The 22,181-nt window shown below is 44.2% G+C and overlaps 1 protein-coding gene across 3 annotated transcripts in view; it reads right to left on the bottom strand.

The window, feature by feature from the left end:
* Window positions 1–22,181, bottom strand: part of SOAT1 (sterol O-acyltransferase 1) — a 178,112-nt gene that overhangs the window by 51,643 nt on the left and 104,288 nt on the right. For all 3 annotated transcript variants that reach the window (XM_033916375.1, XM_033916377.1, XM_033916376.1), the window contains exons 4-7: window positions 21,081–21,220; window positions 10,714–10,773; window positions 2,978–3,085; window positions 2,107–2,389 (exon numbers count right to left, since the gene is read on the bottom strand). In XM_033916375.1, the coding sequence (XP_033772266.1) occupies window positions 2,107–2,389; window positions 2,978–3,085; window positions 10,714–10,773; window positions 21,081–21,220 (591 nt within the window). The remainder of the gene's footprint in view (window positions 1–2,106; window positions 2,390–2,977; window positions 3,086–10,713; window positions 10,774–21,080; window positions 21,221–22,181) is intronic.

Below are 22,181 nucleotides of genomic sequence, written 5' to 3'. Positions count from 1 at the left end.
AAAAAAGCACAAGTGTGCACTGAGCTGCTTCATGGAGAGCGCCAGCTGTGCATTGAGGTGAAATAGAGGTACATCCTCCACTGATGTGGGTTTGTGTTGATTCTTATGTTTGATGCCAAGCAGGAGTATGTGATCTTGTTCTCATTCAATGTATTCTTAGGCTGGCATGGTGGCCTTTGAAAACTGTGAAGCCTACATCTGCAGTAGCTCTGAAAGCTTTTGTCTGAGTATAGTCTAGATCTCCTCCTGGAGAATTGGTGTCAGTACTGAAGAAAAAAATGGCCCGGGAACAGTCTGCTGTACCGGTTGATATGGCGTGGGAGACCTCAATGTCGAGGTATGCCTCCATGGAGAGATAGAGAATGGTCTTACAGGAATTGACGCTTACTGTGCATCGATCTAGTGGCGTGCCTAGAAGGGGAAGAAACTGTGCTTTTTAGCTTTCTTACATGCAATGTCCTTTAATGCAATAGGCATCAATGAAGAGGAAGTAGAGTCTCGGCACTGTATGGAAACTGATGCTCTCGATGCAATGTTGATGCAGATGGCACCGATGTTGGAGCATTGGGGTCGGAGTCTCCAGGAGCCAAGCGATGTTGATGCCGACGCAGTACTGAAAAGTTTCTCGAACTGAAGTTTGAGGACTTGAAGTGAGCTTTTTTTGCATGAGAAGACAGAGGACACAAGAAATGTCCTGATGGTCAGAACCAAGGCACTAGATGCACCAATTATGAGGATTAAAGCCCAAAAGAATTTTATTGCATCGAGAACATTTTTTGAAGCTGCACGGTACCGATTTTGACATGGAGGGGAAAACATCTGACATGAAGTCAAAGAGCTCAATGGCTCGGGGAGCTTGAGTAGTGATGGAACTAAAAATGAATGATGCTTCTAGGAAGAAAAAAAATGGCTCGCAGTGGTTCGAATGCCAAAAATAGAAAAGTTGACAAAATGAACCAAAACCATTAGAAAGTAAGAAATGCTATAAAATTAAAAAATTAAGACAAAAAGGAAGGAATGTAATGATAGAAAGGCACCAGAAAAAAAACACATTTGATGTGCTGAGGGGAACACTAAAGATACAGTTCCTCAACTCTGCAGAAAACGATAAACTGATGGTCCCACAAGCCAACATTGGGCAGGGACAGGGCTGTGGAGTTGGTAGATAAATCCTCTGACTCCAACTCCTCAGTTTCTGGTACCCACGACTCCGACTCCAGTACCCAAAATTGTCTCCGACTCCTCGACTCCAATTCCACAGCCCTAGCCCAGGAGGTACCAGCTTGCATATAGTGCCATAAAAAATTTAAAGTGACAATGCATTTGGTAATGTCCGTACAGGGTTCCATGGATGACATCACCCACATGTGAGAATACTATACTTGCTTGTCTTTGGAGAATACTCGTCAGCTCGCACCCTCGGTTTAATCTTTGATCCCTCTTTCTTCTCTGCACAAATCCACCAGACTGCCAAATCTGCCATTTCTTTCTCTATATCATTGCCAAATTCATTACCCTTCCTATGTAAGCCCACCACCAAAACTCTTATCTACACCCTTATCACCTCTCGCCTAGAGTACTGCAACCTGCTTTTTACTGGTCTCCCATTAAACAACCTCTTTCCCATTCTATCTGTTCAAAATGATGCTGCATGACTTTTCCAATGTTGCTTTTATCTCTTAACCCCCTTGTCCTAAAGCACCCACTGTAGCTTCCTTGTGACCTTGAGCAGATCACTTGGCACTCCATTGCCCCAGGTACAAAACTTAAATTGTGAGCCTGCTATGAACAGAGATAATACCTGCATATAATTTGTACAATGCAGCATATGACTAGTAGTGCTATAGAAATGATTAATAATAGTAGTCATCCAACATTATATGGTCTCTTGATAACTAAATTGGTTTCACATTAAATTCAGACCATATTAGAGATAGTACATTTCTTAACATCAGAGTGATATTTACAGACTGGATGGGCCGTGGCCCTTATCTGCCGTCAATTTCTATGTTTCTATGTTTACAGCCTGAAAGAAAGAAAAAATGACCTGCTGCTCCCATTAAAACAAAAGTCACATAGTCACCTTGAGGCACTACCAGAACATACCTGTTCAAGAATGACAACAAATCGGGAGGCTGGAGGCAAGCTGTGCTTCACCACAATATAGGTAGGCCCAAAACCAAGGCCCACAATCTGGAAGAGCATGAAGAATGTCCCAAAGACAAGGGAACGCAGTGTTTGGTGAGAAGAAGCCTGGTAGCCACTGGCCCATAGATGAAAAAGGCTGTAGGGTATCATTAATGTGGACAGGAACATGCATAGCCAGGTTGCAATCACAATAGGAAACTTGCCGAATGCAAAGACCAGAAGGTCAAATTCTAGCACCAGCCTGAAGAGCAAAACATGCAAAGTTGGAAGCGAAAGTGGGGTGGAGAGAATAGGCACAGGTGGAAAAGATTGCAAAACAAATAGAATACAGGAGAAAGCAAGAAATGAAATGGAGAGAGAATGAGGAAGAAACAAAAAGAGAAAAGGATGGGAGTAAAACCAAAAGATTTATTAAAAAGTAATATTAAATAATGTGCAAAACAATTTAACATTCATGAAATTAATATTCTTACTTTACCCTAAAAAAATGCCAGAGATAATCATCAGCTTTATCAGCTCTTGGGAGAAAAAAAAGTCTCCTATACATAGGTCCCCCTAGAGCAAAATGGCAGGTATGCTATAAAAAAACAAAAAAAAGAGGGAGAGGGGACAAGGTTCCCCACTAGAGTATTCCTACATCTATACATTCTTGTGCTTAATACACATTCCAGGTACCAATGAGATGCTGCTCATCTCAAGTAAAACTTCTCAAATTTCCTACACATAATTAAACCCATTACATTCTCTCATTCTCTGGAAGAACTATTCTTTCAAACTCATACACTTCCATCGGAATCTCTTCCCCATGTCCACTTATTTGCTATCTTACCTTCCTTCATCAATGAAATCTACGAGCAGCGTACTGAAGATGAAGAGAATGAGTAGGGCGATAAACATGTGATATATTGTTCTGATGTGATTCACTTCAAACAATTCACTGTGGGAAACATTCAATAAAGAACCTTAAGATTAGTTATGAATAGGAAATGGCACCTGTAACACAGTACACACCAAAATACAACACTCACAACATTGCAGTATTAGCAGCTGGGTGACATATTTCAGCACCTCAGACTGTAGAAAGTAAGTTTTGTAGCTACTATTTTGAACAGACAGTCGCTTGCTGGCACTACAGTACCATGTCACTTCATTTATATTACCCTGCAATCTCTTCTCTCTGTCATTTTAAAAATCTTAACCTTCAGGAAAAGTTTTAGAACCACTTACTAGTTAAACTGGCTTGGCTAAAAATAACCTTCCCCTGCCTGGTTAAAAGTGCATGTGGGATTCCATAGTGCACATAGCTTCAACCAAATTACAGCAGCAATCCCAAAGGCGTGCTTAGGTATAAATTAATTGTTGAATATTTAAACAAGTATGTTTTTAAATTCTACAAAAAAAAAAGAAAAAAACCTGTTGCCTGAGCCAATCACAGCTTCAGGACCCTACCCGGCGCATCCCAGGATGCACCAGAAAGGGGAAGACCTGCCATTTTGAAGAGGTGGGCCTGCCAGCCGAAGGAACTTGCCATCCCTCCGGCCGGCCTTCTTACTGAAGGTACAGGTTGGGGGGGGCTGTTGGGTGGTTGGGCGACTGCTGTGGTGGTGGCCGGAGAAGTGAGCAACCCTCCAAATGCCAGGGGTGTTGTGTGTTGGGAGTAGGGGTGGGCTGGGGCAGTAGCAGGAGGAAGTGGTCATCCCTCCTGCTGCCACGGGTGTCAGGTGTTTGGCTGTTGAGGAAAATAGTGGTGGTGGCGCGGGAAGGGAGTGGGCATCCCTCTTGCGGATCTTCAATTCAGGGTCTCTTTTTTTTCCCCTGGGGGGAAGGCTGAGCTGCCAAACTTTACTTTCCTGTCAGTGCCTGAGCCAATCAGCACTTAGGCACTGATTGGAAAAGTAAGACCCTGACAGAAAATTTTGCCCACAAATGTGGTACAACGAGGTTAGGGAATCACCTTGTGATGATAGAGAAACGCCTAGAGTGCTCCTTTTTTTATTAGAAATAATTTTTATTGATAGTGCAGCCAGCAACAAAAGCACATTTTACTAACGTTTTAATACTAATGATCTTGCTATACTACTTTTGAAAGGCAGAGTCGGAGACAGCTAGGAAGCTCGGAAAAGACCACGGTGAGCCATTCTGATAATTGGCATGTAAAATACAGTACACCCCCCCCCCCCCAATATTCACGGGGGTTCCGTTCCAGGAACCTCCGCAAATGTTTAAAAACTGTGAATACGGTTTTTAGCAGGGGAGATAGTCTGAGAGAGAAGCCGGAGAGAGCAGCAGAAGCGCCAGCGAGTGAAGGAAATCACTCGCGGTATGCTCCAACCGCCTCTTCCTGAACTAAAGCCAGGCCTCACCAATCAGGAGCTGCTTTAACATGCAGCTCCTGATTGGTGAGGCCCGACTTTAGTACAGGAAGAGGCAGTTGGAGCATACCGCGACCATTTTTCTTCACTCGCCGGCACTCCGGCTGCCCTCTCCTGCTTCTCCTTCACGGTCGGAAAATACCGCAAATGACCGGGACTCCAAATTCGCGGGGGAGCGCTATACTGCCCTGCTAAACCGGCCAGAGCAGGTTTAGTGACCACGTAAAAGGCATGTTAAGTTTTGAGAATCTTCCTCCTAGTCATTAAAATTTGCAACACAAATACCGTATTTTTCACTCCATAAGACACACTTTATCCCCCCAAAAAAGTGGGTGGAAATGTAGGTGCGTCTTATAGAGCGAATAACAATTTTTTTATTTTATTTTTTTAAACATCCCCTTCCCCCGTACCTTTTTTTAAAATTCCAGTGGTCCAGCACTGTAAGTGTAAAGCAGAAGAGGATGCCAGAACTTACCCCCCTCGAGACCACATCTGGAAGCTGCCGGGACACGCAGGTGCTCAAGCCCCTCGGCTTACTGCTGCGGCAATGTCCCTTGCTGGACGGCTGCCTCCTCGTCTGTTGCGGCAGAGCGGACCAAGAACTGAGGGCAGCCATTCAGGGACCAGGCAGGAGCGTGAAAAGCTTGCGCCTGGCTTGTGTGCTGCTCTGTCATAACAGATGAGGAGGCAGCCGTCCAGTGAGGGACATCGCCGCAGCAGTAAGCCAAGGGGCTCAAGCACCTGTGTGTCCCAGCGGCTTCCATACCTGGTCTCGAGGGGGGTAAGTTCTGGCATCCTATTCTGCTTTACACTTACAGCGCTGGACCACAGGAATTAGAGAAAGGTATGGGGGCTGGGGCCTGCCTGCCTACCATTAGACTTGCCTTGTACCCTGTCCCAGCCTACCTCTAGATCACCAGAGGGGGGACAGGGTACAGGGCAAGGCAGTGGGACAGGGTACACCATTTGGTTTAGAATTTTATTTTTCTTGGTTTTTCCTCCTCTACAGGTAGGTGCGTCTTATGGTTAAGTGCATCTTATACAGTGAAAAATATAGTACACAGGGCCTTGGGAAGATAGTAGCACATCTAATATAATAAAACCCTAAGCGCGCATGCGCACTCCTACCTGCGTGATCCGTGATCCATAGGTCCGTGGCAGATAGGAGTGCGCATGCATGCTTAGGGTTCTATTAGCTTGGGAGGAAATACGACAACGGCCCCACACTCGCTGAACCCAAGGTAATGTTCTCTGGTCTGGCCGGCACCCTTATACTCCCTGGCCGAAATTATTTTTAAGTTCAAAGCCATGGCAGCAGCTCCTCTCACGAGCCGCACCTGCGTCAGAAAAAGCTTCAGACGCAGGCGGGGATTATGATAGGAGCCGCTGCGGCAGCTTTAAAGTTAAAAATAACTCCGGCAAGGAACTAAGGGAGCTGTTTTAGCTGCGTTTTTGTTGGGGGAGGGAATGCTGCTGTGGCTGCAACATAGGGAAGTGGAGGGGGGAGGGAAATGCTGCTGCTGCACAGGGAAGTGGAGTGGGGGAGGTAAATGCTGCTACACAGGGAAATGGAGGGAGGGAATGCTGCTGCGGCACAGGGAAGTGGGGGGGAGGGAAATGCTGCTGCTGCATAGGGGGCAGAGAGAGAGACAGATATACAGAAAGAAAGATAGACAGACAGCAGGAGGGAGGGAGAAAGAAAGAAAAATAGACAGCGGGAGGGAGACAGAAAGAAAGGAAGAAAGACACAGGGGCAGGGAGAGAGACAGAAACACAGACAAAGGGGGCCAGGGAGAGCGACAGACAGAAAGAAAGACAGTGGGAGGGAGAGAGACAGAAAGAAAGAGACAGGGGTAGGGAGAGAGACAGAAAGAAAGACAGACAGACATATATTCTAGCACCCGTTAATGTAACGGGCTTAAAGACTAGTTAGGTATAAACCTCTGGGGGAGCAATGTTATTTATATGTGGAGACAGATTTTAGAAAGGATTTACAACTCAAAATGAGAAATCCAGGTCAGAACATCTCAAGTTCTATTAGTATTTTATAGTAGAACAGTATTTGCAACAGTAGAGCCTGTTCTAAAATACATGGAGAAATGGACATTTATGTGATGGTACATGAGCAAGAGCATCCATTTTATAACCACAACCATCTAAAATATCAATGGTTCAACAAGGGGGCATAAATATTTATGTTATGAAATAGCAACATAAGATTTATATGTCAGAACATAAATGTTTATATTAGCCATTTTTGAAACATAAATGTTTATTTTCCCCAATGTGGTCAGTGTGTCCAATTTCTCTTACCAGTTTCACTTTCAGGGGAGGAAAGTGGGCATAACCTCCCCTAATCCTTCCAATGGAGCGTTTTGCTATGTTATGTTAAAAAGTCTTATATTCCTTAATTTCTTCAATGGATTCAATGTGGAATACAGCAAGAGAAATACAGTAGTATAATAATAATTACAAAACATAACATGGAACCATTTTATTATCATCAAAGGTCTGAAGCTCCAAGATAAAATCTGCATGATAGACATGAACTAAAGTGAGCATAAAGCATTAGAGCCTGGCAGCCAGGATATTTGTAAAAATTTTATAATCCATATAAACTGATTGATAAGATCCACAAACTTGGGCAATTAACCCGGCTTCAAGATCAAAGTAATGGCTGCCAAGCTCTAAGAATAAGGGAAATCTGCCTCTATGAATGCATTAAAGGTCCTCGACGGCAAAGGAGCTAAAAATTCCCTAAAGCATTTATTCAATTTATTAGCATACCCATCAGGGTTTGGAAATTTCCCATGAGGCAAATTCTTAAAGGCTCATTCAGTTTCCTTCAGTGTGATAGGAAAAGGCAAGTAGCTCAAGCTGATCAAAATATTGCTGCATCTGGGCAGCAGATTGTACAATTTCTGGAGTATATAATGTAGAATAAAACTGGGTAAATTCATCCCTAATATAATTGTCTACAGTAATAGGTGTGCCATCTGAGTGGACCAGCATGGAAATATGGTTTCTCAACCTCTGCTTCTTAAGTTTCTAAGCCAAAATATGACTTGCCTTATTTCCAAACTCATATCAACTTTGGCCCCAATTCACTAAAGTCAGCGATCGACGCTAAACCTGTTTAGCAACGATCCCTGCTAACCAAGCCGATTCACAAAACAGCCCACTGTGTGTTTTCCCCCTCGATTGCCCATTTTCTGATCCAGCCATGCAAATTAGTAAAACCCCATGCAAAATAGCCAATTGATTGATTCACTTACATTGCTTGGCTATTTTGCATTGGGTTTTACGATCCTAAAACCCGACTGCTGTAGACCTGTCAGTAACTGTGTTACCCAAGGTTGTAGAATAATCGGACCTTTACATATATATCTACCCCATAATCAACTTGTTTCCACAGAAAAAAGAGGGGTAAATGGATAAATAAACCAAAGCACTTTCCTAATATTTTATGTTGCTAACTAATGCAGCAAACATATTAATGATAATTTTTCAGATCATACCTGACTAATAGCAATTTTATATAAACTATTTAGCTAATCCACATTTCAATCAATCCCAAGTATTTCTTCAACTAGGAGGTTGATGTATCATATAGATCAAAGGATTCAATTCATAAGACCGTTATTTCAAGTTCACATCCTGTGTGATCACTGTAGTATAATCATTTATAAAATAATAATAATAATAACTTTATTCTTGTATACTGCCATACCCAGTGAGTTCTAGGCGGTTCACATTAGTTAAACATGGATTACGTGCGGTTAAGAATTAGTTGAACAGATTTACATTAATTAAATATAATTACATGCATCGTTACATGCGGTTCACATTAATTAAACATAGAGTTAGGTGTTAAAATGAGCAGGGATGCAGGCAGCGGAGAAGATGAAATTGGGGAGTAGGATAAGGTGGGTCGTGGGGTGGGGCAAGATGAAAGAAAAGGGGGGGGGGGGGATTCTTTGGGGAGGGGGCCTTTAAGTGTCGTGGCGTTGGAAGAGGTGTGTTTTGAGTAGTTTTCTAAAGCTGAGGTAGGTTGGAGCCTCGAGGATTAATTGGGTTATCCATGGGTTTAGCTTGGTGGCCTGGTAGGCGAGGGTTTTGTCGAAGAATTTATTGGAGTGACAGAGTTTTAGGGAGGGGAAAGCAAATAACTGGATTCTGCAGGAGTTCTTGTTTCTGTGATTCAGGATGAAGTGTGGGTTGATGTAGTTTGGGGCTAGGCCGAATACTGTTTTATAGCAAAAACAGGCGAATTTAAATAGGACTCTGGATTCCAATGGTAGCCAATGAAGTTTGTGGTAGAAAGGGGTGACATGGTCCCATTTTTTCAAGCCGAATATAAGGCGGACAGCGGTGTTTTAGATCATTCTGAGTCTTCTGGTAGTTTTCTTCGTGGAGCTCAGGTAAATGATATTACAACAGTCCAGTATGCTGAGAACGGAGGATTGCACTAGGAGGCGGAATGACGTGTCGTCGAAATATTTTTTTATGGTGCGTAATTTCCAGAGCACCGAGATGCTTTTCCTAACTGTAGTGTCGGTGTGTTTCTCCAGGGTTAGGTGTTTGTCCAGTGTGACTCCTAGTATTTTTAGGGTTTGTTCGAGGGGAAAGGTCGATCCTTTTACTTGAATTGTGGTGTCTATGATTTTGTCTTTGGGACTAGCCAGGAAAAATGTTGTTTTGTCGGGGTTTAGTTTCAGTCTGTAGGATTGCATCCAAAGTTCTATCTGGTTGAGTGTATTTGAGAGGGAGGTGAGGAATTCTGGTGTGAAGCTGGATAGCGGGATGACTATTGTGATGTCATCAGCGTAGATGAAGAATTTGAGTTTGTGGCTATGCAGAAGATTACCCAGGGAGGCAAGGTAGACATTAAACAGGGTGGGGGACAGGGGGCAGCCCTGCGGAATACCACAGGAGTTGTCCCAGCTGTATGAATAGGAGTCATTCTTAAATACTCGGTATGATCTGTTTCTTAGGAATCCCTGGAACCAGTTGAGGACCTGGCCGGAGATGCCGATGAATGCAAGGCAGTCTAATAGAATGTTGTGGTCGACTAAGTCGAAAGCACTGCTCAGGTCGAGTTGCACGATCAATGCGCTGGAGCCCTGGCTAAAGAGTGTGTGTAAGTTGTCTAGTAAAGAGGCTATGATGGTTTCGGTACTGTGATCAGAGCGGAAACCTGATTGATTTTCATTTAGGATATCATGCCAATCAGGGACTTCTTAAGGCTCCTTCCTAAGGAAGTCCCTGATTGGCTCAGACGCCTCAGGCCCCTCCCAAGGAAGAAGCCTGAGGCATCTGAGCCAATTAGGGCCTAAGGCCCCTCCCCGTGCATCACATGATGCACCAGGGAGGGGCCTAAAGCCCAGTGTCGCTGAAAAAAAGGAGGAGCAGGATAACAACCCCGCAACAACACAATCATGCAATGATCCCCTATGTCCAAAGAGTGACAGATCGCACAGGAAAACTACTAAAGAAGATCATAAAAACAACCTACAGTGCACCACAGAAGCTAGCATTCACACTCACACATGTAAAAGAGTAGATACCACTGCTCCAAACCCCTCAAGTGTATAAAATCTCATACAGTTGAAGTGAAATTGTACACTGGAAAAATCAGACACACTGTAGAGGAAAGGCTACAAGAGCATGAGAGATTCCACAAGCTCTGTATCATGGAAAAGGACAGCTGTAGCTCTTCATGCTAAGACAACTGATCATATGATTAGATTTTGAGGAGACAAAAATCTTGGAAATTCCAGACTAAGAGCCTGCATGTAGTTTTGGACTTCCAACTTACTGTAGCTGCAGTGGAGCAGCAACTCCCATAACTGAGGATTAAGCTTCACACAAATCTAAACACAGCAGAAGATCAGTGTTCAATACTGTGGCATAATTTTCCATGTCAAATTAATGCAAAACATCAATCATATGAGAGGCATCCCAAGTATACCTTCCTCAACTGATGCCATCTTTTAAAAAAGCAGTGATCAAAGTGTAAGAGGAACCAGACTTGTACTTCATGCCCACTAGGTAGGATGCTGGAAGAGGGTTCTGGACATATTTGGTATTAGGGCTTCAACAGAAAAAAAAGTGACCTGGTAACATATATACAGAAAAAGCAAAAGAGAGCAGACATGTATTCCCTGCCATAAACTATAGGGTATGTACTCACTCAAGGAGGGAGCGTCTGGATATAAATATCTTTCCATGTTCTGAAGAAGACTTCAATCCTCTGTGGAGAGATCAAAAAAATAAATAAATAAAGAGACCTGAAATGATACTGAATTTAAAACTATAACTCATTCACAATAGCTGACACATAGCAAGATTCCTAAATGAAAGATGCCTGAAGGGTTTACAATAGGAGATACAGAAAGCCCAGCTGGCACAGGGACTGCAGATACATGTCCAGTTTGATGTCCTATTCATGTGTCTCCTAATAATAAAAGTGGAGGACTATCCAGAATTGTACTGACTCATTCCATAGGGGCAGGTATTACATTTTTGGTTAGTTACAGGAGAAAGCTTGGATCCTATATAATGGTGGAGTGAGAAATAAATCTAGAGATTTGATACTGAATGGTGGAGGTTTGAGCTAGTATGTGAATGAGCTTTGATAGTGACGTTGGAATATGGGAGAGGTGGAAAATAGAAAATCAATTTTACTAAATAGCCCATTCACAGCAGGCTAGATGGCATAATAAAAAATATAGGGCAGGATTCACTAAACCTCCAAAGCGTATGCGATCTGTTTCCTTTTGCATGCCGGCCAACCAATTCAGTAAAGGCCTTCATGCAAATGGGGACGATCATTAACACGCCCCCCCTACCCACGGCCAGAACAATCCCCGCTCATGCGCACACCCTGACAGTAGTGACAGGAGAAGCAGCCTCCTGTCACAGCTGTCAGGGCTCAGCCCAGCCCATATCTCTCTTCCCTGCTCCTGGACTCTCCTGCTCTCTGCCGCCATTCCCTGCAGTGTAAGCCCGTGGTTTTAAAGTGGGCCTGCACTGCGGAGAACGGCGGCAGAGAGAAGAGTCTGGGAGCAGGGAAGAGAGATCGGGCACCGCAGCCTGCTCTCCGCTGCCCCGAAGCTGTGCCCCGAATCTGCCTGCCCTGAGTCTCCCGCTCTCGCCCCGAATCTCTCCTGCCACCCTGTTCTTGCCCCGAATCTCTCCTGCCCTTCCCGCACTGGGAGCCCGTGGTTTTAACCCGCTGATTAAAGTGGGTTAAAACCACGGGCTCCCTGCCTGACAAAAAAGTTAAAAAAAAGAAATTTTTTTTAAAAAAAAGTCATGATGCCCCCCCCCCACACGCTGATGCCCCCCCACGCACCAATGCCCCACAAAAGGCAGGAGGGTTGCCAACTCCCTCCTGCTATCTTACTCCCCTGGTCTGGTCTGGCCGAGCCCGGCCCAGCTCCCTCCCTGTTTCAAAATCAAAAGTCAGGCCGCCGGACTGGGCCCACCTACCCAACAAATTGCAGGAGGGATGCCAACTCCCTCCTGCCATCCCACCCCCACCCCCGACACCCTTACCCATTCCAAATCCCCTTTCCACCCACACCCCCCTGTACCTTTAATGGAGCAGGAGGGATGCTCAGCCCCTCCTGCTCCCATGACTTCAGCGACAACTCTGAGGCCTTAGGCCCCGCCCTGTTGCATCATGTGATGCACAGGGAGGAGCATAAGGCCCTGATTGGCTCAGGTTCCCACCTTGGGAGGGGCCTGGGCGCCTTAGGGCTGAGCCTTAGGAAGTCCCTGATTGGCTATTGCTTTGACCAATCAGGGACTTCCTTAGAGTTTATTCTTGTGGCATCTTTATAGCCAACTTAAAGCTTCCAGACACATTTGCGATCAGACCAAAGTGGGATATTTTGGGGACCATTTCTGGCTATTGATTTGGGCCTAGAACATTTAGGTTGTCTTGCAGGACTCATGGAGTAGAAAATAAATCAAATGAGTACGAGTATAAATCATATGAGCAATACGTGAATTGATAGCTATCTGGACTTAATTGTTTTAGATACTGGTTTTGAGTTGTAATTATATGCTGCATTTTTGTGAATTGTTGTGTATTTTAATTATGTATGTGCAGTGTTATCCACATAGATGATGGCTATGCAGGTTATAAGTGTTTTAATTAAGTAAATTGTCTGCATAGCACAACCAGTTGATCTTCAAATTGATTAGTTTCAGTCCTGGGACTCAGAACAGGAGACAGCGATATAGATATTTAAGCAGATGAGACCGAGGATACACTTCATCTTACAGCGCATGCTTATATAAAACCACCTGTCTGCGGGCTGTTTATCTCTACTATACAGCGGATGGCTTTGTTTGATGTTAAGGACAGGATGCAAAGTAAAAATAATTAATTCTATGTCAATGAATTTCCCCATGTTTATGTGGTCAGCAATTCAGTGCCCAGGAAAGAAACAAATCAAACATTTATGCAGACTTCTATGGCTTGTTAGAAATTACATTTTGTTGACACTACTACAGCACCACAACTAGTTGCTATAACTTGGATTAGTGGTATCCCAATGCCTATATACTAGTCTACTAAACTACTTGGTTAAATAGCCAGAAAACAGAATCAGGTTTGCACACACTGCAGTATTTGAGCATCTCATTTAGCACCCTATCGAGACTAAATACTTGCTGGACTTAAATACTTTGCTTTGTTCAGTTACAGGAATGTTTCTTCCTTCTCGCCTCTTTCCTTTCCGTTCCATCACTCTCCTTCTTTCAAGGCTGCAGGCCGAATACAAAGAAAAAGGAGTAAACTTTGCTCTCAGATTGTTTGTGCTTCCTATTATGTCCTCCTTGATTTTTATCATTGTTTAAGTAAACTAAGCTCCCAGAACTCCTTGTTTGTTTCGCCTGTGTCTCGTGACTGAACCATAAGTTCCATAGCATAGGAACTCCTTTATATGCGTCTATTCATATATGAATAATTAACAACTTTGGTTGTAGTTGTGTTCCACAGTATAAGGCTTTTCTTCTTGCAGTGCCCATCTGCTGGCACAGAACTGAAATATGACATTTTTATCTATTTATAGTGTTACCCATCATTTTAGCCACTAAAAGACACTAATAAAACAGAAATACTTGTACCGTATTTTCACGCAGATAACGCGCACCCGTGTAAAACGCGCACACGGGTATAGCGCGCAGAAACCACGATTTTATGTACAAAAACTTTTGTATACCGCGCTCACGGGTATACCGCGTATGCTGCCCGACTGTCCTTTCGCCCGCCCCGACTCTCCTCTGGCCACCCCGACTCTCCTTTCGCCCTCCCCGACTCTCCGTGCGCTGTTCCGACTATCCGTTCACCTTCCCTGACTTTCCGTGCACTGCCCCGCCTCTCCGTGCGCTGTCCCGACTCTCCGTTCACCCTCCCTGACTTTCCGTGCACTGCCCCGCCTCTCCGTGCGCTGTCCCGACTCTCCGTTCACCCTCCCTGACTTTCCGTGCACTGCCCCGCCTCTCCGTGCGCTGTCCCGACTCTCCGTTCACCCTCCCTGACTTTCCGTGCACTGCCCCGACTCTCTGTGCGCTGTCCCGACTCTCCGTTCACCCTCCCTGACTTTCCATGCACTGCCCCGCCTCTCCGTGCGCTGTCCCGACTCTCCGTTCACCCGCCCTGACTTTCCGTGCACTGCCCCGACTCTCCGTGGTCGGGTTGGGCCCATGTGCCTCAGGCCGCGCCCCCAGGTGGGACCTAAGGCTCCAGGGCCTATTCTGATTGGCCCACGCGCCTTAGGCCCCACCAGTAGGCGGAGCTTTGGGACGGATGGGCCAATCCGGTCTCATTCCGTCGTTGGCTGCCTGCCGGACAGGCGGGTTTGGCTCCCGTCTGTCCGGCCAACTACCAAAGGTACGGGGAAGGGGGGTGGGGGTGTCGTGGGGGTCGGCCAGGGGGGTCGCGGGTCGGCGGTTCTTGGGGGGGGCGGTCGTTGGAGGGAGGGGGGTTTGCGTCGAGGGCAGGAGGGCCTGGGATCCCTCCTGCCCGTAATGTAGTGCGGGATGGGGGTAGGGGGTCGCCGTGGCCAGGAGGGTTTGGGCTCCCTCCTGGCCCGATATTGTCGGGGAGTTGGGGAGTCGGCCGGGCTAGAGGGCTTGGGCTCCCTCTTGCTCCGATCGTGGATGCGGGTGCGGGTGGGAGCGCATGCGAGCGGTCGTTCGGGGTGGGGGTGCGAGCGGTCCTGCTGGGGGGGGTGAATCGGGCGTCGGGCGGGGTGGGAACTATGTAAAAAAATTTTTGTATACCGCGCTCACGTGTATAACGCGCGAGGGGTATGCGCGGTAGGTAAAAACGCGTATAACGCGCGCGTTATATGCGTGAAAATACGGTAGTTTCATGGAAACTAGTTTAGAATGCTAATCTCTTCATGAGAGAGCCTTCTTCACTCCTCTTCCCATGCTGTCCTTCATATCTAACTTTTTTGCACTGAATGCACTGACATTTTAGACTCTTCCAGTTACCCGATTGAGACACATCTCTCAATACAATCAAGAAACAATAGTAACTTTGTTTCTACTGCAACAGGAACATCATTATCCCAGGACAAGCAGGCAGCATATTCTCACAAGTGGGTGACATCATACACGGAATCCCAGTACGGACAGCTGCTAAAGTGTTTGTGCACTTTAAGAACTTTAGAAAGTTCGTGACTGACCACATGCGAGTGCCTTTCTGCCCGATGTAGGAGCACAGTTCCTCAGTTCTCAGTTTTCCAAGGAGCTACAAAGTTGTGTGTAAAATGTTCTCTGTTTTTTCTTAACTTCCTGCTCACGTGTTTCTTTGATTTTTTTCTTCTTAATAAAGTGAAAAAAAAGAATACTTTTTTCTCTTTTTTTTTTTTGCGGCCGGTTTTCTTACAGCAAGGCCTGCGTTTTCGCCTCAGCCTACGGCTTTCGATTTGGCTAAGGTGATTATCCCTTCCATGTCCCATCCATTGACTGGCTTTAAAAAGTGCAGCAGGTTCCAGCACACTATTTCATTAACAGACCCGCACAAGTGGTGCATCCAGTGCCTTGGCCCCGGCCATCGCGTATAGTCTTGTATGTGCTATTTGACAATGCAGAAGCGATCTATCTAAAGCCGCCTTATTCAACAAAGATTACTTTTCGGTACCATGGAAGGCTCACAGGTACCATCGACACCATCCAAGCCAATGACGTCAAAAGCATCATCATTGTCTGAGGTACCTGCTTCCATATCGGTGTCGCAGACCATAGCTCCATCAGGTAAGCCAGCTAAGAAGTTACCAGCTTCCCAGGCCACTAAGGTATCAAGTTTAGTCGTACAGGCCAAACTGAGATCATTGATGCGACTTGTTTCAACTTTGAGGGGTGCATCTTCATCCATGTCATCCTCTCCGGAGCGAGCCACAGCACCATTGATAACGGCGTCCAAGCCACAGATGCAAGCTTTTAAGGAGAAGCTCAATGCTCTCTTTTAATTGGAGTTTGGGGAAATGTTCCAACGAGTCAGCATGGTTTCTGTAAAGGCCGATCATGCCAGACAAATCTACTGCATTTCTTTGAGGGGATAAGTAAGCAATTGGACCAAGGTGACCCAGTAGACATTATATATCTGGATTTCCAAAAAGCCTTTGACAAGGTGCCCCATGAACGCTTACTGAAGAAGCTGTGGAGTCACGGGGTGGAAGGAAACGTGTACAGATGGATCAAAAATTGGCTGGCGGACAGGAAACAGAGGGTAGGAGTAAAGGGGCACTACTCTGACTGGATAGGGGTCACAAGTGGTGTTCCGCAAGGGTCAGTGCTGGGACCATTGCTGTTCAATATATTTATTAATGATCTAGAAACGGGGACAAAGTGCGAAGTTATCAAATTCGCGGATGACACAAAACTCTCCAGCAGGGCCGGAACTGTTGAAGAATGCAAAGAACTGCAGAGCGACCTGAACAAACTGAGTGAGTGGGCAAAAAAATGGCAGATGAGCTTCAATGTGGAGAAATGTAAGGTCTTGCACATAGGGAAGGGGAACTACATGTACAGCTATACGATGGGAGGGAGGGTACTCGGGGAAGGAAGCCAAGAAAAAGATCTGGGGGTATTGGTGGATAACACAATGAAGCAGGCGGCGCAATGTGCAGCGGCCTCAAAAAAAGCGAACAGAATGCTGGGCATTATCAAAAAAGGTATCACTACCAGAACAAAAGAAGTTATCCTGCCACTGTATCGAGCAATGGTGCGCCCACATCTGGAATACTGCGTCCAATACTGGTCACCATACCTCAAGAAGGACATGGCAATACTCGAGAGGGTCCAGAGGAGGGCAACGAGGATGATAAAGGGTATGGAGAACCTTTCATATGCCGAACGGTTGGACAGGCTGGGGCTCTTTACCCTGGAGAAGCGGAGACTGAGAGGGGACATGATAGAAACCTATAAAATCATGAAAGGCATAGAGAAGGTGGAGAGGGACAGATTTTTTAGACTAGCAGGGACAACTAAAACAAGAGGTCATTCAGAAAAACTGAGAGGAGACAGATTCACAACAAATGCAAGGAGGTTCTTCTTCACTCAGAGGGTGGTGGACACCTGGAACGCGCTTCCCGGAGAGGTGATAGGACAGAGTACAATTCTGGGGTTCAAAAAGGGACTGGATGACTTCCTGGAAGCGAAAGGGATAACAGGGTACAGATAGAGATTTACCTTACAGGACATTGAGTGAACAGGGTATGGGTATTTTAAGTTAGGTAGGGAACACTTTCAGGTCATGGACCTGGGGGGCCGCCGCGGGAGCGGACTGCCGGGCACGATGGACCCCTGGTCTGACCCGGCAGAGGCAACGCTTATGTTCTTATGTTCTAGTTACTCCCATATCGGTTCCTTCGGTACCGACCCTGCCTGAGCATCGCTCCATGTGAGATGCAGGTACCACCACTGCTTCATCGGTACGTCATTCTCGGCACTGATCATCATCATCGAGCCATGCCACTAGACATCGCTCTTCAAGACACCGTTCTCCCTCTCCGAAGCATCATTCTTCAAGATACCATTTTCCTTCTCCAAGGCGTCAGCCTCAGAAGCGTCATTCTTCTGGACATTGCTCCAGTCTTTCACGTCATTCTTCTCTTAGAGAACCATCTCCTTCTGAGATGGTCTCCTTTATTCGCTTTATCAGACAAATGAGTAAAGGACATGTCTGTTAAGTTGGAAGCAGATTCCAAGTATTCGGAGGAATGTCTAGAGACTATGGACTACAAACATTCTCCTAAAGAGCTTATTAAACTTCTTTTACATGGCATCCTAAAGGAAACTCTGAAAAAATTGAGAGTCTCCCTATTCCATTCCAGCTACTCCTAGAAAGCTTGATTCTCAATACAAAATAATTCTCATTCCTGGTTTTGATAAACCTCAACTTTCACATCAATCTCTTGTGGTTGAACCCACTCTCAAAAAATCTGCTCCTTCTAAAGTATATGCCACACAGTTCCTCCAAATCGATGGACAGATTTGGTAAAAGTCTCTACCAAAATGCCACGCTGGCCAATAGGGTCATTAACTCCAATTTTTGTTTTATCTATTATCTCAAGTATTGGGTAAAACAAATGCCTAACTTCTATAAGTACCTTCCATCTCATCAAAAGTCAGAGTTTCAACATATGTTTCATACTCTCACTCAACTCAAACAGCATATGGTACAATCTTCATACGATGCTTTTGAGCTGTCTTCTCAAGTATCTGCAATCTCTGTGGCCATGAGAAGGCTGGCATGGCTTAGGATAGTGGACATGAATGCTAATCTTAAAGATCACTTAGCCAACATTCCTTGTCTGGGAGATTAACTTTTTGGGGACACTATTGAGAATGCAACTCAAAAACTCTCAGCACATAAGTCTTTCAATTCATTACTTTGACTGAAGCCTAAATCCTCTACTGCTAAACCTCTCAAACCCTTTTCTTCTTATCAGAGGTGTTATACACCAAAACCTCTGCCTCCTTCCAGGCTACAGCAGAAAAAAACAATGATAGCGGCGTCCTCAAAAATCTCAGCTGTCTGCTACTCTCAAGTCAAATCAGCCTTTTTGACAAGACTACTCAACATCATAATTTCAATCAAGGTAACTCTGCCTCTCCCTCTTCATATTGGAGGCCGTCTTCAACATTACCATCATCGGTGGCTCTTAATCACCTCTGACCTCTGGATTCTCAATATCATTCGAGAAGTATTCTCTTCATTTTCTCAACATTCCTCTAGATCAGTGGTCTCAAACTCGCGACCCGCTATAAATTATAATATTATTATTAAGACTTAGCCAAAAGGAAAGATTTATAAACTATAAAGACATTTCTATAAACTATAAAGACATTGTCATTTCTTTAATAAGACATTAACTGAGTTTGGCTGAGGGGGCAGGAGTGATGACTGTTGAGGGCTGAGTGCTGGTCACGGAGGTTTTTGATGGTCTAGTTTGTCTCATTTGGCATAAAGATGTTTTTCATTGAGGCATCTTGTATACCTTATGTATTTTACATTTTGTATAGGATTGGTTAGTATGTTTTATGCAATCTGATTTTATATGTATGTATGTAGTTGTTATAGTGTTGGTCTTGATGTGTTTTGTATGATAAATGTTACGTTTTATTTTGTATATTAACATGCAACTCGCCCTGGATAAGGGCAGGCAATAAATAAACAAACAACCCTCCTACACACACTATTTTTTCTGAGGCCCTCCAAGTACCTACAAATCCAAAATGTGGACCTGCAAAGAGTTTGAGACCACTGCTCTAGATCCTCCTCCAAGAGAGTTTCCTTCCAATCCTCTACAGTCCTCTTTTTCTTCTCCAGGAAGTTGAATCTCTGCTCCTTCTCAATGCCATTGATAAGGTTCCCTTGGACTAGCAGAACATGGGATTTTATGGCCGATATTTCCTTGTTCCGAAGAAGATGAGAGGTCTTTGTCCGATATTGAAGGTTGCCCAAAATGCAGCAGCAAGATTGATAATGGGAATATCGAAGTACAATCACATTTCACCTTATCTTCAACAATTACATTCGTTACCAGTTGTTTTCAGAATTCAGTACAAAGTAGTAATGATCTGCCATTAATTTTTGTATGATAGAAACAAACTGACTATAATGAACACCAATTCATTTTTGTATGGCATTATACCTGAATCATTTAAGACCAATTATTTACCAAATAGATCTTTGCGTTCTGAAAACTCAGCCTTATTGAAAACAAATGCTAACCCAAAATATGTTGAGACCAGTAAAATGACCTTTTGTTGTACAGGGGTTAAACTGTGGAATTCACTTGTTAGCCAATTACGAAAATGTTGTAAAACGGGCAGTTTCAGAAAATGACTTAAGATGCAATTATTTGTAAATGCCATTTTTAGATAATGATTCTTTATGACTGTTGCTGGTTGAAGAATTTTTTTGTGACTCCTTGTCCTGATGAGATGGGAGGCAAGAGCTGTATCTGGTTCCTGGAATCGGTGTAAAGCTTTCCTTCAAGTATGGACTCCTATTTCAATGTTCTGGCTTCAAGAAGTCAAAGTCAGATCTTGAACAATTTGTAATTTGGTTCCATATATTTTGTTAGATGACAGGACAGTTGGGAAGGGAGGTTGGGGAGAGGACCGAGGGGAAGTGTGGTCCTGTGGGAGTTGTGGGCTTGGAGACATGGGAGGCAAGATTCATTGTTGCAGAAATTATTGTTCTTGTACAGATGTTTGTACTTTTCTTTGATTTCTTTTTTTTCTTTTTTTTAAAATCTTTATTGAGTTTCTAAAGCTAACAAAAATGCAATACAGTATCTATACAAATAATATTAATCATATATGCACTTATAATCAATCAAAATCCATACAACATTAAAAAAAACCCCACCCAACCAACATTTTCATAGGGGAATAGAACCATACAAAAGAAATACCCCCTTCCGCCCGCCCTCCCTACCCCTGGGTGTGTATGTATTATACTAACAGAAATAAAGGAAAAGACAACTATTATGAACCCATAAAAGACGTCAATGGGCCCCAAATTAACTTGAATCTCTTAGTATGACCCAGCATATCCACGTTCATCTTTTCATACCTATAACTTAAACATAAATTTGCCCACCAAAAAGTAAAGTTAAGGCGATCTTTGATTTCAATAAAAAATAATATTAAATTTAAAAGGTCTACAAATCATATAGCAAACACAATGTCAAGAATCTATACAAAACATAAATTACAATATTTCATACATGAATTACCATCTTCCCTAAATAGTAATAGTATTTTGGATAACCCATCTGTGAGATTATAAAAACATGTGAAGCATAAGCATTCACTTTGACATAGTAAACTTACAGCTGCTACCACTGCTGAGCTGACTGCATGGCCCCCCAAATAGCAGTCACCTCATACTCTGGACTTTCATTAAGCACATGCAATTTGCAGTGCCCTCAACAATATCAGTGCTACTATAAAATGTCATTCAAATAAACTAGGGAGACAGTAAATAACTAAGGAGAGAAGAAGTGAAAAGTTCCTTACCTGCCTTTGCGACCATCTTTTTCAGTACAAGCAGCAGGAAAGGTGGAAGCAGATTCCAGTAATGTTGACTCCTCAATCAAGTTTTCCACGAATTCACTTAAATGACCATCCACCTCTTTCATCAAATGTAACTTCAGTTCCTGTCAAGAGAAAATGGTAAATTTCTTGCACCAGTTCACTTTTGCTTCTTGACATTTTTCTTTTCTAAGCCCACAATGATCAGAAACATCAAATCTACACTTAGGGCTTCTTTTACAGCCATAATCAAAAATTTTAGATGCATCTGCATCTAAGAACATAAGAACATAAGAAATGCCTCTGCTGGGTCAGACCCGAGGTCCATCGTGCCCAGCAGTCCGCTCACGCGGCGGCCCAACAGGTCCAGGATCTGTGCAGTAATCTTCTATCTATACCCCTCTATCCCCATTTCCAGTAGGAATTTGTCCAATCCTTTCTTGAACCCCAGTACCGTACTCTGCCTTATAACGTCCTCTGGAAGCGCATTCCAGGTGTCCACCACACGTTGGGTAAAGAAGAACTTCCTAGCATTTGTTTTGAATCTGTCCCCTTTCAACTTTTCCGAATGCCCTCTTGTTCTCTTATTTTTCGAAAGTTCGAAGAATCTGTCCCTCTCTACTCTCTCTATGCCCTTCATGATCTTGTAAGTCTCTATCATATCCCCTCTAAGTCTCCTCTTCTCCAGGGAAAAGAGACCCAGCTTCTCCAATCTCTCAGAATATGACAGGTTTTCCATACCTATTATCAGACGTGTTGCTCTCCTTTGAACCCTCTCGACTAATGCCATATCCTTCTTAAGATATGGCGACCAATATTGGACGCAGTACTCCAAATGCGGGCGCACCATCGCCCGATACAACGGCAGGATAACTTCTTTCGTTCTGGCTGTAATACCCTTTTTGATTATACCAAGCATTCTATTCGCTCTCTTAGCGGCCGCTGCACACTGTGCCGACGGCTTCATTGTCATGTCCACCATTACCCCCAAGTCCCTTTCCTGGGTACTCTTATTCAATAACATCCCTCCCATTGTATAGTTGTACCTCGAGTTTCTGCTCCCCACATGTAATACTTTACATTTTT

This window comes from Geotrypetes seraphini, chromosome 12 (genome assembly GCF_902459505.1).
Source record: "Geotrypetes seraphini chromosome 12, aGeoSer1.1, whole genome shotgun sequence".
NCBI classification, from domain to species: Eukaryota; Metazoa; Chordata; class Amphibia; order Gymnophiona; family Dermophiidae; genus Geotrypetes; species Geotrypetes seraphini.
The sequence above is the reverse complement of the archived record's forward strand: the minus strand, read 5'-3'. Positions and strand labels throughout refer to the sequence as shown.